Raw genomic sequence first — 17,253 nt, 5'->3', positions numbered from 1 at the left:
CAGCACATCCCATAGATGCTCGATCAGATTGACAACTGAGTCATTTAGAGGCCACGTCAACACCTTGAACTGTCCTGTTCCTCAAACAATTCCTGAACATTGTTCCATGGTCCAATCTGGCACTCACGTGTCCATTGTAGGCACTTTCAGCCATGGACAGGGGTCAGCATGGGCACTCTGACCAGACTGCGACTACCCAGCCCAAAATGCTGCAAACTACAATGCACTGTTTGTTCTGACACAATTCTATCATAGCCAGCATTAGCTTTTTCAGCAATTTTTGCTACAGGAACTTTCCTGTGGGATTGGACCAGATGGGTAGCCTCACTCCCTGTGCACATCAACGGTTCACAGGTTGTCCTTCTTTAGACCACTTTTGGCAACCACTGCATACCGGCAATACCCCACAAGCCCTGCAGTTTAGGAGATGCTCTGACCCAGTCATCAAGTCATCATAATTTGGCCCTTGTCAAAGTTGCTCAGATCTTTAAGCCTGCCCATTTTTCATGCTTCTAACACATAAACTTCAAGAACTGACTGTTCACTTGCTGCCTAATACACCCCACCCCTTGACAAGTGCAATTGTAACTAAATAAATATAATGTGTTAATCTTTCTTAATTAAGATGAGTCATGAAATCGATCTAGCAAATAAAAGACCATTTGAAAAGAAGATAGTCACTTCTAAGAGCAACAGGAAGCTGTTTCAGATTTCCGCTACCTTTCCTTGTGTCTGTTATCAGGGTGAGGACATTAAAGCACTCTCCCCAGCTGATACTCTTTAAAATGTATTTCAGGTGTAATACCATAAGAACAAAAATTTGTAAAATATTTAAGTATAAATATGAATTAACTTTAACTTTACAAAGTGGCTAGGCTTAAATATAGTGCACTAACTACATCCAGGTGTACTAATAACACAAATATTTCGTACAAGGAAAATACTATTCTGCATGGACTACTTAACTGATTCACCTTTCACCTATTGTTCTGTGCCAAAAAATATATTATGCTAACTCACACGTCTCAGTTTATCAAGGCGTTCAGAAACAAGAGACATAATCATCATCATCATCACCATTTATTTATACTGAATCCGCAGCGCTGTACAGAGAACTCATTCACATCAGTCCCTGCCCCATTAGAGCTTACAGTCTACATTCCCTAATATACACACACACACACACAGACAGACACAGACTAGGGTCAATTTTTTTATTTTTTTTTATAGCAGCCAATTAACCTAGTAGTATGTTTTTGGAATGTGGGAGGAAACCGGAGCACCCGGAGAAAACCCACGCAAACACGGGGAGAAGATACAAACTCCACACAGATAAGGCCATGGACGGGAATTGAACTCATTACCCCAGCGCTGTGAGGCGGAAGTGCTAACCACTTAGCCACCGTGCTGCCCACATAATCAAGAGCTCTAATTACATAAGAGGATCACTAAATAAAGAATAAGGTATTCCCAACTTTTATTACCATCTGCTAAGCAGTGGAATATAACAGATAAGAAAATAAATACTATGTGAAACAATTAAACTTTTGCGAAATCACACCCAGAATATCTTTTGTCTCGATATTATACAGGGATCTTAAAAACACTTGACAAATAACTGGAGCCAGTCAAATAAAGAGAACAGCACAACATCTAACAGATTGTTGTACATTAGACCAAATAGTTGAGCTTTTTTCTTTTGGAGGTGGGGCATGGGGGTAGCATTAGATGCTTTAAGGTTAAAATATATTGCATTTGGTTCATCTACAATGGTCCTTCTGGTCCCAATCCACCACCTGATCTAATTCAGAATATTTCGTCCCTCTTCCTGTGAAGAGTTCTGTCTAGGCTGATTGCCGCATAATGCCTTATTTGGTTTTCCCTCTGGCCTCAACATCAAAGCATTTGCTGATCGTCACCGGAGACCTATGCCCATCCTTTCGGTAGGGGACCAAGTTTGGCTATCCACCACAAACATAACATTCAAAGTACCTGTGATGAAGGCACCTCATTTTATTGGACCCTACTCCATTTAACAGGTTTTCAATCCTGTTTGTTACAAGTTCAAATTACCTCCTTCTCTCAAGTGCAACAATACTTTTCACGTCTCCTTGTTACGACCACTGGTGTTCAACAAATTCTTCTAGCCTCCATCTCGCCCTGCACCCATCCAGTCTTCTTCGGGTGAAGAGTATGAGATTAGTCGGATCTTGGATTCTTGCACACTGCATGGTCGCCAACAATTCCTGGTTCACTGGAGGGGTTTCGGTCCTGAGGAAAGGTCTTGGGTGGACAAGGAGGATTTATAAGCTCCCCGTTACTCAAGGAATTTAGTAAACAACAAATTGAGAAGATAGGAGGGTATACGGTCAGGCGCCATCCCTCCGCTCCTGCCCTCACCACGTTTGGTTGCCTGGCAACCAGGCACGATACTTCCGGCTGGACCGCTGGCTCTGTTGCACATGCACGACGCTACTCGGAATGCCGCTGGCGGCCGATGACATCACGCCGCCGGCATCTCTATTGACTACCTGCCCTATTTAATTCGGACTCGTATTAGGTCAATCCTGCTCCAGCGTCCTTGTTTGTTTCTTGGCTAGTCCTGACTATTCCTGCTTTCCTGTGTTCCCTGCTGGCCCGGCTTGTCTGACCTCTATATTTGGAATCTCCCTGTGCATTGATTACCTTTGAAAGTTAACGACCCGGCTTGCCCGACTACTTTTATGGGTTCCTCTGTGAACCTCCATTGCTAGCACATTACCGATCCGGCTCACCTGACTACTCTTGTACCTCGCTATACGGCTCAGTAAAGGACCGCAATCAGCGTGTCTCCTGCCGCAAAACCCATAACTCCTTTCGGGGGTTCCTGGAGAAGACCAGGGGGCGCATTAAACTCTGCACCTTCTACTTGAGCTGCGTCAAAGCTAGCAGGTACCCCCCGTGCATATTGTGACACCATCAAATAAAAGAAATTTGTTTATATGTGCTACCTATTCGATTGCATCTGGTTTTAGAATAGTAAGCAGAACATCACCAATGTCTGCTTAATAGTTGAGTATTAAAAATAAATTTGCCAATATCAATAAAGTTACAAAATTTACAACTGAAAATATAACATGGAAATCTATATCACAATGGAAAACAATGCTGAAACGGTTATTACACTTACCAATCTGAGGAGATGGCAAGATTCGTGCAGATCTTACTGGACCATGTCGAACTGAGAATAATTCCTGAGCTTCCCCACTGACCTGAAAAATAGGAGTCATTTTGATTTAAATAAAAATTCACTGAAAACTGAGTATTCTTGGTTTATGGCAGTGCAAATGCAAATCAAATCATATACAATTTCTATAGATAATTTCAGTAAATAGGACACTGTTTTATTGAAGCTATGGAAGGGGCTTTTATAATCCCTCCTTAATAAATATATTCCCCTTCCGATGTGACATATACTGTATACAAGGGGTGTCCAACCCTGTACCACTTCTACTTTACCATTCCCTGAAACTGGGAGCTGCTCTTTACATTGGCACCACAAAGCTCTATGTAAGAGGTATACAAGGATTCAGTCTTCCAGGACTATGAGAGAACTGTGATCCAGCATCCAAGCTTAAAGCAACGGGAGGATCCTTTTCACTACGTGCAGCAACAGGTTAAATTTAAGAGGGTTTGTCCAAAAGTAGATATAAATGCAAGCAATATTGCAACCCAACCCTATTCATGATACTAAATACAAAGGTGCAGACAAATAAAAGGCTTGAATAAAACAATAGCTCTTATTTTGCTAATGAAGACATATGTAAAAAAAAAATCTGAATCATTGGCTATATATTACATTCAAAAAGCTATGGTTCTGCAAATAAAATCCTCTGTGATATTTTTTTGTGTGTTGAAAAAGTACTATCTTCATAAGCTCCTATCTGACATTATTATAACTCTTTACATTATCTTTACGCTTGCCTCATGCATGTTAGGGCCAGGTAAAGGATGCAAATTTATATCTGGACAAACCATGTTTGCATGCAGGGAAAAAAACGCCTAGTTTGCATGTAGCACACAAATAAAGGGCTGGTTTATATTTACTCTGTGATTTACACGGGAGCTAGGACATAGTCGCTCCAATCTGTCTGCACATTTTACATTTTGCCCCGTACAAAACAACCTGGTTTTTCCAAGGTTCAAAACGGCACCTTATACCTTGTATCTGAATTTACTACTAACCTTAAATGAATTATATAGTAAACTATGTAGTTGGCAAAAAAAAGAAAGGAAAAAAAAAAGAAAGAAAAGTGACTCACTTGAGACATGTTCGCTCTGGAGAAAGCTTTAATCCAGCATGCAATATATGAGCAATGCTTTCCCCAGGACCAGAGTACTGCAAACTACACACTAGTAAAACCATGAGGTAAAGAGAAACATGGCCCAGGAAAGTGCTTGCTCTAACAGCCCAACTCACCTTCCGATTCAAGATTCAAGACTGCACAATGCTTATAAGGTCTCTCCAGGGCCAAGTGGATCAAAGGAAATCATTTTTTGCCAACTAACTAGTACACAAGGCATCATGTAATGAAGCAAAAAAATTACATTAGTGGACATGTTTAAAAGCCCTCTTTAAGCTCCTTAATTTCTTCCTGATAAGTTTGGTATTGGAGCCCATACAACATTTTAGTTGTTTTTTCTTTGATTGGGGCAAGGTGTCAAACATCTTATAAACTTGCAATATAACTTCTCTATCTGTTACTAATACATCTATCTATACATCCAACTACTCTACTGGTGGTCCGCACTGTTGTGCTACAAGCCATTTAAAATGAAAACACCAGGTCCATCTGTTATTGACAAAACAATTCCATTCAAAACGTATACAGCATCAGGATTCTCGCGTCCTTCATGCAATACCTTACATTTTTATTAACTAAATTTAAGATCATGTATTTTTTTTTTAACAAAAGCATTACACATTTGATTTACTTCTGGGGTATCATACCAAATCTTTCTATCATCACTAATAAACTTTCCTTGCAGACAAGATATACAAGATCAACTAATCCACCCTAAACTATTATTTAAGTCACATAATTTCATACAAATCTAATTGATATTTTTGGACTATCTGCCAACAATTTAGCAATACGCAAAAATGGACGAGATTTGCGGCACCTTTCTCCCTCCACCCTGCACTTTCCACTTAATCTCCCCTCTGGGTTGGTTAGAAAGAGGAACTCCAGGTATTTTGAGGTTTGCACTAATTTTGCCTGCAAATGGGTCGATACATAAGGCAAAAATTAGGGTGTACAAGGGGCAGTCTTGTCTGGTACCAATTTTTTTTTTTTTTTTTATTGAAAGCCTGGGAACGTGCAATCAAAAACCCAAAGTGCCCAAAAAAGGTGTAAAACAATAAAAAAGTGCACAAGGGGTACGGTACTGGCCCCTTCTTTAAAAAGAAAGGGCCCTGGTCCCCGACCCCCGGAACCAAAAAGGTCCCTTAGGGGGCAAGGGTCTTCAGACCCCCTTCGCTGCGAGGCTAGGGTGGTCCCTTTAGCCCCTGGGATCCACCGAAGCTTCACCCAGGGCTCAACAACTAGTCCACCCCCTAAGGGGAGGACCTACGTAGGTGTTCAGGGAGGCTGGAGCCTAAGGGCCACACAACCTCCCCTAGATCGTCTCGGGGACAGGAGCCCAAAAGGGCCTACCCGTACCCAATAAAATCCAGAAACGTGAACACAAAAGAAAAAGTGACAAACGTGAAGAAAAATAAATAGTGCCGAGTGGGTACGGCCCCAGCCTAATGGCTGGGCTTGGTATAAAAAATTTCTCGCCCAGCCATAAGGCCGGGGCAAAGAATAGAGCGAGTGCTTAAAAGAAAGTGGTCAAAAGTGCATGGGTGCCAATCTAATCATGTGTTTAAGGTGCTATGACCAGTGATTTATGGCACCCCCGGGGTCGCCACTCCCGGAGGCACATTTGTCCCAGGCTTTCAAAGCAGCAATCCCAGCCCCTGGCCAGAGGACCAAGTGCAGCTCTGCCACAACTACACTTGATCTTAGCCAAAAGGCCGAGAAGCGATGTCTGGTACCAATACTCACCCTAGACACATCCAAATTAATCATGACCAATGAGGTCGATATTATAAAATAAGGCATGGATAGCCTGCAAGAACTTGGCTTGGAGTTAAAATGATTCCAATGTGGTAAACATAAATGACCAGGAGATATGTCAACCTTTATACTGCGTCTAAAATGAGAATAACCGAAGGAAATTTGTTTTTATTTATACGATGAATTAAGTTACTTACTCTGCAGAAGGTCTCGGACGCTTGTCTATTGGGGATAAACCCCATCTAGTCTGGGTCACTGGGTAGAATTCTGCTAAGTCTAGTGGCTAAGATTTTTTTAAAAGTGTTTAAAGTGTGTGTTCAAAAGAAATGGGGTTTGGAAATAAAGAAGAAATATGTCTGTAATTAGATCAAACAGCATGGTCCTTGTCTGGTTTTGAATTACAATAATTTTAGATGTAGTGAAGTCTGGATGTAAATTAATCTCATTGAGGATGTTATTGAAAAACTGGACTATTTGGGGGATTAATCATATAATAGATTATTGGGAAACCATCTGGGCAAAGGAGCCTTCGGTGGTTTTTGGGACTTAAGCCCTAACTTAATTTCTCCCTCAGATATATTCACAGAGTTAAGGATGTAGCAGAGGCTAATTTTACGATGATTAAATGCTAGATAAGGACGAGAATCCTTTAGAAGATTGTACTTGCTTTACAGTTTCTTATAAAAAATTGTGAAAGCTTTATTGATTACCTTAGGGTCATAAATTAAGTTACATTTTTATGTCTTTTCGCAATGATAGCTTGTGGTGCCCTATTGGCTTTTGGTTAGTTTGCCAAGAGGGTATCCACTCTGTTGCTTTACACAGTTTTTTGTTCCAACCACCAAAGGCTCCTATCCATTTTTTCAGCTAATAAGTTGTGCGGTTCTTCCTTAAGCTCCCTCAGCAGGTCAAGCTTGAGTGAGTTTGTTTGTGGGTTTGCTCAATGGGTTTTTTTTTGTTTTTTTGTTTTTTTTTAACAATGAGAGGCATATTTAATAATCTCTCCTCTTATTACTACCTTGTGTTCCTCCAAATTGTGGGTATACGACCCTTATTTGGGTTATTTTTATAGCTATCCCTTCCCATGTTTCAGTATTTATGTATACATGCATATTTTTTCTGCCTTAATGTTTCATTCTCATTACATATATTACATGCAAGATATTATTATTATAAAAAGTAGAGAAAGTGGGGTTGGGGAACAGCGCTTTCTTAATGTGTGACTGTGTATTGCTGCCACGAAGGGAAAAAAAGGGGGAACACCAACCCTATACTTGTTACACAGAAAATTTTGAAAAGCCAGGGCACAAGAAAAACAATATAGAAACGTATAAACGGACTCACACTAATGTTCCTAATAAAACAAATGTGGATGCACATGTGTAAATTATAGGTGTTACGTTTTGTTGTGAACACCTGTAATTCACGAACGTGGAACTACATTTGTTTTACCAGTAAGGGACATTAGTGTGGGTCCATTTATACATTTATATATTGTTTTTCTTTATTTCACCCCGAGTTTTCAAAATTTATAGTTATTGAACAAACATGATTGTAAAAGCACTGTTAAATTACTTAGAAAAGAAAATTAAACATCAAAAAGAAAAAGAAGAGTGTAAAGTAAAAGAAAGAAGAAAAATTGTGGAGAAAAAATGTAAGGGCACCTTTTCCCATCACAATAACCATAATTGCATTAAGTTTAGCTGGGAAAACTTCTACTACAATTTTACATTTCTCCACCTCCTCACTCCCAGGGCCGGTGCTAGGGTCCATGGCGCCCTAGGCATTTTTAAAAAAGCGGCGTCCCCCCCCCCCCGCAAAAATCGCCGCCCTCCTCCCTCCTCTCCTTACCTTGTCTCACCACCGCCGCCTCTCTGCTCCGTCTCCTCCCCTCCACTCACTGACACTAGTAAGTGGAGGGGAGGAGACGGAGCAGAGAGGCGGCGGTGGTGACAAAATAGCCTCTTCCCCCCCCTCCCCGTCCACCTGAATGCTGTGCGGCGGCCGTGACAGGTATGGTCAGCGGTCGCCGCACAGTTTTAAAGTATTTTAGAATACTGTGGCGCCCTCCAGAGCCCGGCGCCATAGGCAAGTGCCTAACCTTGCCTAATGGGAGCGCCGGGCCTGCTCACTCCACAAGCCCACTGCATGTCCTCAGGGAAACAGAGAGTGCTAATGTTAAGATCAGCTCCAAAGCGTTCTAGGTATTTTGCAAGGAGATAGCCAATCTTTCATCTTGCCTTTCCACATTTATCCATAAGATAGGTTCAGGTATCCTTCAAAACAGGGAATCCCAGTAGATGTAAGAAAATGCCTTTTTGACCACAATTTCTAAAACAACCAGGATTAGCTGTATCATAAATGAAGGATATTTTGTAGTGGGTATAGTAGCACACATAATAAATCTTAAAAGGTGTTATGTTTACCAGGACAGATACTGACCTAGAGGTCATATTTTCTCTCTTTTCCTCCCAGTAGTCCTCTTCAGTTGGAGAGCCTAAATCTCTCTTACATTCTTTTGCAAGTCTATTGTGTGGTATTGATTCCAACAGGACACTATAGAGTGAGGACATTATACCCCGATGAAAGGCTGCCATTAGAAATGTTTTTTTCAATATAGGACCCATCAATTTAGGGAAGAGATTTCAGAAAGTGACTAATTTAAAGAAATTAAAATTTTATTCATTGTGTAGGAAATTTACAAGAACCTCTTTCCACAAAATCTGAGAAAGAATATATCTACTTGGATCTAGGGGCAAAAACAACAATGGGACATGCGAAAGCAGAAATCAGGATTATTCCAGTAGTAGAATGTGGGGACTAAGCTTGCAATTTATTTATATACAAATTCCAAAGTTTAGCAGAGAACGTTAGCATTGGCAAAGATTTTGTAAGGTTCGTTCTATGTGGTCTAGAAATAATCTACAATGAGAAATCAGATTATTATTTAACTTCCAGATCTAGCGACATCAATGTAATAGGATGGGGCAAAAGCTGTTGGAGTTTAAGGTGGGCAGCCCAATAATATACCTTTTAGATATGTGAAGCCTCTACCCCAAACTTTGTATGGGTTTTTGCATTGAAACACATTTTGGTGTTCTTTTATTTCACACAAACTCAGAAAATAATGCTTGAATATCCTTGAACTTAGAATGTGGAACCTTAACTGGCAATGCGCTAAATCAATACAGAAGTTTAGGGAGAATATTCATTCACCCACAAATTTATTAGTGTTCTCCAAGAGCAAAGATCAGTTAATGGACAAGGGTTATCCATGCCTGGTTCCAATCCAAGGAGTACCATGGACTCTTGCTATTTATCTGGAAAATGTAATGCTCAAACGTCTGTAAGAAAATCTCTCATCATGCCAAAATGCTTTAATGTCTGGAGCATAAACTGACAAGAAATCCTGTCAAATGCCTTTTTGTTAGGTGTCAAGAAAAAGTTAATGATATGAATCAGATCTGTGGCTTCCAACACATTGTGTCAAGGTTGTCTTCCAGTATGAATCCTGCCTGATCATAATACATTAGGGAAGGGAGCACCTTATATAACCTATTCACTAGAATTTTGGCACAAATTTTTACATAATTTTTAAGAAGGGGCATAAGACTGTTGCTAGTGCAATTATAAAAATGTTTACCCTCCATATGTAAAAATGCTATTTTAGCTTCTCTGTGAAAAGGGCTTGCTTAAAATACTTTATTAAAATGTGTATGAAGATGGAGGAAACTGAAAATCTTTTATAATAAATTGATGTGAAATCATCTTGTCCTAGGAATTTACCAGACTTTTGTCATTATGATTTGGGAAATCTCTCCTTCTGAAATTTCAACGCCGAGTTGTTTGGCTTTCACCTGGGATAATTTGGGAAGCTTAGCCCCTTCTTGTCACGAGCCGTGGCAGTACGCTGCATCCTGGCGTGATCTAGCACCCTGGCGCATGCATTGGTTACAATGCACTGTTATTTTTCCTTGGGCTTATCGTGCGGCATAGAGTAGGAGGATGTAGGGACATCCTCCAACACCAGGGGGAGCTCTCCTATTATTTAAATCGGTTTATTTATATAGTTATACATGTTCCTGGTTTATGTTATTATCTATGCCAGTTCTAAGCTAGTAAATTAATTAGCAGTCTCCTGAGGCTGATTGTCAGCCCTGTCGTCCTCTTTGTTGATTGGCCCATCAAAGTATTTAAAGCAAGGAGGGCTTAGCCTCACTGCTGGTTATAGCGTCCAGTTTCCTGTTGGCTAACCTGCTCCTGTGTTTAGTGAAAGCCTTTTGGAATGATTTCTGTGTATGGCCTGTTTCTTGCATTTTGATACTTGCTTGTTGCCCTGAACTTATCCCTGTACCCAGACTCTGAACCATTGTCTGTGCCCGTGATCTCCTGCCTGTACCAGGACGCTGAACCAGTGCTTGTGGCCCTGACCCTGCTGGTATTTGACTTCTCCACCGGTGCTCTGTCCAATCTACAGACCCCATGGCCTGTCCTAGTCTGTGCATTACCTCCTGTAGCTGTGCGCCGCCGTGCAGGCATAAACTTGTACTACTCTGAGCATAAATCCTGGGGGTATCCGATTACCTGTGAGCATAACCAGTCTCTACGGGAAAGGCGGCTGCTAAAAGTGAAGACCTCTACCCCTTGTTCTACAAGTTTATGCCGCACTGGTGACCATAACACTTCTAAAAAAGATATTTATTATTTGACCCTGCAGTTGTAGGGAATTAAGATTAGTTGGCTTTGGGAAAATATATGTACAAGAGTAAAAAATGTTGAAACAAAACTCTCCTCAAATGATTTGGTGATTAAAAAAAAAAAAGTTTTTTCTCTTTAACAACGAGGGCACTATTCCCAATGTTATCTGAAACAAATTAAAATCTTTGGATGACTTTTACTGAAATGTCTTATTTAATATCAAATCAATTAACATCCAGTAAATTCATATAAAAAAACAAAACAATTACTACAAATATATGGAGATGAAAACCTGACAAAAGCAAGGTTAGACTAAATGAGAAGCAGAGACATAAAAATTGACGGTAGGTAGAGGAACTGCTGTTTACAGTCTGTCAATTTTCCTTACTATATCCAGAAAAGGACAGAAACCATTTGCATGAAAATTTTATTACACTTTCAAAAGACATCTACCCTACAATGTCATTGATTTGTGATACCATATACCTTTTCTAAAAGTTTTCCTGACCTTGTTAACTATATTTCACTAGAGTTTTTCCTCGTGTCCAGTGTACACACCAAATTGCCAACTGTTTGAAAAGGTAGAGGCTCCAGGTAATATTCAGAGCCTGCCGGTTATAGAAGTAGGTTGCTCCTGTTTTACTCAACGTGTTATTGTAAAATATGGGGCACAACTTCCTAGAGGTGTGACCCTGTTAGGACCTCTAACTGTTGACAGCCAACAGTAGGCTCACAAAGTGTACTCTTCTGCTTCCAACAGAGCAAGAAACATTTTAATTTCAATGATGTGGCTTAACATGTCTTTTATAAAATGCATATCAATTTACAGTACAATCATAAAAATTCAGCAGGACTTAATGTTGATTGTATGAGAATTCACTATAGTGACCACTCTTGCTGCAATCTTATTTGTGACCTCTCAGTGCTTAAGCCGTTTCTTACCTGTTGACATCTGCTGTTTCCAGTTCTCGAACTTTGAACTTGTTGTTATAAGCTGCTGTTCCTGCACTGAATCAAGCTATTGAGATCATACTTACTTAAGGTACTATATTTCTGCCATAGATTATGACACTACATAAGGTATATGGAGAAAGGGTTTATAACCTGATGAAGACACTCTCCATTCACATTTGGTGGTCCTGTCTGGTCTATGAGGAATTGTGGTGCAAGGTCTCAAATATATTTTACAGGGCCTTCAGGTTTGAACATGTCTATGACCAATGATTTTCCACATGGGCATGTGATTGAGATCTCTGACAAGAGGTTAGCAGGTCACCCTTGAGGTTCCATATTGCTGACCAGTGAAAAAGGGGCTACCTTGCCAGAACCATATACCTGGATTATGAAAACCAGCTGGATTCTAGCTATGGGATCCATTAGATAGTAGCTCATTGCTACTGTGAAAGCTGATCTTGAGGCAGATGTTTTTGGAATCAAGTACCTACACACTGGTAATTTGAATATACTAAAATGCATTAAAAGTTACAGCTACTTTGTGTTTTTAAAACAATTTAAAGCCACGCATTTGCTAGAGGACTTTACTACAAATGGACACTATTATTACCAGTTTCAAGTCCATATTCTGTACAGTAGTTAAGTAGATGCAGCTTTACCTAGAAAAACCCTGGGTCAGTTATTTTAGAAACATATCATTACTAATGGACAATTATTTCAGGATTGTAATGTGTAAATACCCAAAGCACTCCCTTCATTTAATCTTCATTTGCCATGTAGTCATTACACATAATGCTTCTTTTATCATCACAGCCTGTAGATTATTTGTCCACCCAGATTTAGTCTAAGCACTAGCATGTTTAATGCTAAAATGATTCATCAAATATACAAGACTACAGCTCCATCTGCAAGTAGTGAAGTATCAAAAACAAGCTTTGAAATGACTGAATGGATGCAGTTTCATATCATAACTGTCCTTCAGGTCATAATCCCCCCTTCTTCCTACACTGTCTGGCTTTTAGTTCTGTTGTCATGATAATCATGTTTATACTCTATACTATTTATGAAATGTAAGGGTTGTGTGTTAAGTGAGGTGTTGTATAGAAAAATGTGCTTTATGTTCATTTGTTTCCAAGATACTGTCAAGATGTGTGCACATCTATTTAATTTGTTGAAATGCAAGTAAAGGTGTGTCAAATCCATGCTAATAATATAAGCCTGACCATTTACATTTTGTAAATAACTGCACTAAATTATTGTACCCTTTTAGGTCTCATAAAAATCCTCCAACAAAGTGTTAACATTTTATAGACTGCCTTTCATAAAGTATCTGTCAAGTTCCAACAAAAAAATTCGCCATTTTATCAATTCTTAATCTATTTGACCTTTTTACTGGTCTTGATACAGAAGATCACACTATATTCTCTTAGATGTTTCAATCTTTGGACATTCACAATAGGGTTCTCATGTTTATTCTCCTATCAGAATGCACATTTTCATTTTTGCAATATTTATAGGTTCGTCATCTACATCACAACCTGCCTTAAAGCTTTGTACTTTAATCTTCCTAAATACACTTCTCTGGAATATCACATTAGATCACCTGGCTTAAATGATCATCATTATGAAGATTACACATATTCTGTCTGTAAGCTATGTAGGGCAAGGAACTCCGTTATAACTCAATTATTATTCTTGTGCTTGTCACTCTGATTATCTATTATTTGTTTATAGTAATGTTCTGCGTTTGGGCAGCACAATATAAATCAACTTCCTCTGCTCTAGTCACAACAGTTTTGGAACTTTGAAATAGATACTTTTGGCAGCTCCCAGTTAACAAAACTAAGATTGTAGAAGTGATTCAAATCTGTATATGTTACCAGGGCCGGCACTACTACAAGGCGAGCCAAGGCAGTCGCCTATTGCGCCAGGGTTTAGGAGGCAACTAATACACTGAATGAGTGACATAATGTTACCCATTCAGTTTCTTTACTTTCAAAACATTTTTATTGAAGATATTCAGACATCAATCAAGCAATACTGTTCGTTTCATAAAGAAAGAGAAACATTCAATTGTAAATACAATGAACATACCTGTACATAAATATTGTTACAACTTTTATGGGCTTCACTTGAGGAGCTTTAACGACACCATGTCACAAACGTTCTAAGATATAAGTGCCCGATATTAATATATTATAGGCTTGTAACATGGAACAAAGCAAAACTGCAATAATGATAACATTAGTGATGAAAATAAATATGCCACCATCCCCCAACGAGAAAAGCAGTCACGACATTACAGCTTCCCCTCCCCCAACCCATCATCAGGGTGCGGAGAGACCAGAGGAAGAGGACAGGCCCGCCCTATCATCTCATACAAAAATTGGAGGGTCTCGAAGGAATACCCTTGTTTCATACCACAACGTCTGGTAGTTTCTTTACTTTCATCACGGTGTCCCTCATAATGCGCCAGCTGCCAGCTTCTTTACCTAGGACATAGTGCAGCTATACGTTGTATATTTGCAAGCTTTATATATTTCCATGTTTGTAAATAACATTTTAACATTTTTCCTTGGAGGTTGGGATTTGTATGTTCTCAATTTCTGACACAAAATAGTGTCTCTTGGTCCACATGTATTCAGAAGACAATGCACTATATACTGCTTCTTCTGAATTGCCTAAGTATAATGTAATCTGTTCAGCTGCATAGTTACAGCACTAAGGTTAAAAATATGTCCATGTAGTTAAACTTTACTAAAATGTAATTGTTTTGATTAAGAGGCAGGCAAAATATAACCCACTCATGAGAGTTGCCCTTTTTCTCCAAAGTAAACAATTGCAAATTTTCGAACTTCAATAAAGGAAATGAAAGGATTAAGTTATAAAGTTAATCAGGTATCCAACTCGGAACCGTCTCAAGCTGCTCTCATAGTTCCGTCCTCACAACTGTATTATATATTCAAGATGTGATCTAATGACTTACACAATGGAAATACCATTTGTGCATCACAAGTACTTATTCTGCTTTTTAAGCATTGCAGGACTGTATCCACCTTTACAGCTTTTGCTTGGCACTAGCGTCCCTAGGTACTTTTTCAACTCAGTTTTTTTGCATTATATTTAATATGGTGGTAGCACAGTTATTACCAAGGCCTATGCGCATGACCCCTACATTTACCTATATCAAATTTAACCTGCAACTTTGCGGTACAGTTTGCCACTTTGTCTAAATCCTTATGTAGCAATTACTTATTTGTAAGTACTTTACCTGCTCTATGTCAATAACACAACATAAATCATCAGCAAATATGTACCTTACATTCTAGGCCATCTACAAGGTCATTAATAGAATGAAAAGAATGAAGCCCAATACTGATACTTATGATATATCACTAATAATTTTAGCAAAGTCTGAAAATGATCCCTTTGCCTTCTATACTTTAATAAATTCTCTCTCTATGCAGATAATTTTCCCATAGACCTAGTACTCTCATGTACCAGACTGTTTTATGAAATAGCACCAAATGCATTACTAAACTCCAAATACATTACATAAATTGTCCTACTATTATTATTGTAGATTTGTAAGGTGCGACAGTGCTCCACAGCGGCGTACAGTAGGGAAAACAAGATTTACATAAAACAAGGACATACAAGTGTCGAAGTCAGCTAATTGGATAAAGTCATTTCAATTAATATCTAACAACTTGATGGCCTTTGTCTGAAAATACGGCGGGGAGCGTATCCAGCCACAACACGTGGCAACAACAGGTTTTACACATTTACACACATTCACACGAACATACACATTTGTAATTAGTAAACATTAATAGTAATTGCAACACAGTCATTTATGTCAAAATGTAGCAATATTTACGGTTAATATTATAAGTTATATACATGTTAGTGAAATCAAAGGTTCAGGTTACAGTCGTGTTTAGTATCATTTTAACCTCCTATTTATCCGTTGTCCGGTTCATTCGCTGAAGGAATAGCACATTGCATACTCTAGTTAGCAATGATATGGAATAAATGTTTAAAATAATATTGTCTGTGTAATGTAAATAGACTAGTTTAAACTGGATTCTTGGCGGGAAAATCGGAGTGCATCTCCTGGAGAGCTGACCCCCACCTTTGGATATTTTCGTTTGAACTGGCCTATGACCAGCATTACACTGGACCCTCCTGAAGCCTGGACCTATAGAAGCAAGCCACATCATCTGCATTGTTTTACTGTATTCACTGAATGTATATAAGCAGGGACTCTGGACCCAGTGGACAGTCTACTTGACCACAGCCTTCAGACCTGAATGACTGTACACTGGATCCAGGGCGCCTGCGATAAGTAACGGTTGTACTTATTTTATTCTGATTGTTATTCTGCTATTTGGCTATTAAATCACATTGTGCTTTGGAACCACAATGTGGCAATCGACAATCGTTATTGGATAGCAACTAGACGTGCATAACACAAGGCAGACAAAATAAATGCAGACATGAAACAAAGGGTAGCAGACCCTGCTCATTAGAGAGCTTACATTCTAAGTGGAAGAGGGCACAGCTGAAACAAAAGAAGTGTGGTTTAAAGTAGAGATTGGGACCTCTAAGAGGGTGTATTAGTGTGAATAGTATCAGTAGGGATAAGGTAAGCTTTAAAAAAAAATTTAAAAAAATAGCCAGATTTGTGCATGGTAGGGAATTCCATAAGTAGGAAGCAGCATGGGAGACGTCTTGTAGGCATGAGTGAGAGGTGGTTACCAGAGACAAGACAAGGCATAGGTCAGAGGTAGATCTAAGACTGTGAGAGGGAGAGTACTTTGAGATGAATGTTACGAATATGTAGTATATCTAATGACTGATTGCTATTTTCTGTTGAATTCATGTATGACAATGTATATTGTATGTAACCTTGTAATGCAATCTCAACATGTGCTTTGCTAGAGGACAGGAGTCTAAACTGCAAGTGTAAATAATCTGTTGAAATTAGCCAGACCAGGGAGAGATAGGCATCTCTGAGAAGTTTGAAGCCCCAAAGTTGTAAACCATCTAACCAAGCAAAACGAGCAGAGGTGAGAACTCAAGGTCTTGTGATCATTTCCGATCTCAGGACATCCCTAGCTCATTTCGAAAGCCATGTGACATTTGGGAGATCAATCTGTCCTTATTGATAGATAAACTCCAAAGGTGGAGGGTGAGAGCTATGGGAAAAAAGGTTTAAAATCTTCTGCCTTAGACAATAACATGTGCATTTTCATGAGGGGGTCTATCAAGACTGAAATGTCACATATTTCTCAATTGTGTTCCTTCACACACCAAGGGCTAAATTTACTAAGCTGCGGGTTTGAAAAAGTAGGGATGTTGCCTATAGCAACCAATCAGATTCTAGCTCTCATTTATTTAGTACCTTAGACAAAATGACAGCTTGAATATGATTGGTTGCTATAGGCAACATCCCCACTTTTTCAAACCCGCAGCTTAGTAAATATAGCCCCAAGTC

General features: G+C 39.2%; 1 protein-coding gene across 10 annotated transcripts in view; it reads right to left on the bottom strand.

Annotated features, from left to right (window-relative positions):
* The window catches only part of BCAS3 (BCAS3 microtubule associated cell migration factor), a 1,120,339-nt gene that overhangs the window by 1,034,507 nt on the left and 68,579 nt on the right, over positions 1-17,253 (bottom strand). For all 10 annotated transcript variants that reach the window (XR_012688055.1, XM_075195324.1, XM_075195323.1 and 7 more), the window contains one exon: positions 3,170-3,251. Coding sequence is in view for 9 of the 10 variants with exons in the window: in XM_075195324.1 (XP_075051425.1) it covers positions 3,170-3,251 (82 nt within the window). In the remaining variant the exon portion in view is untranslated. The remainder of the gene's footprint in view (positions 1-3,169; positions 3,252-17,253) is intronic.

The sequence above is a fragment of the Mixophyes fleayi genome, chromosome 2 (genome assembly GCF_038048845.1).
Source record: "Mixophyes fleayi isolate aMixFle1 chromosome 2, aMixFle1.hap1, whole genome shotgun sequence".
Taxonomy (NCBI): Eukaryota; Metazoa; Chordata; class Amphibia; order Anura; family Limnodynastidae; genus Mixophyes; species Mixophyes fleayi.
The sequence above is the reverse complement of the archived record's forward strand: the minus strand, read 5'-3'. Positions and strand labels throughout refer to the sequence as shown.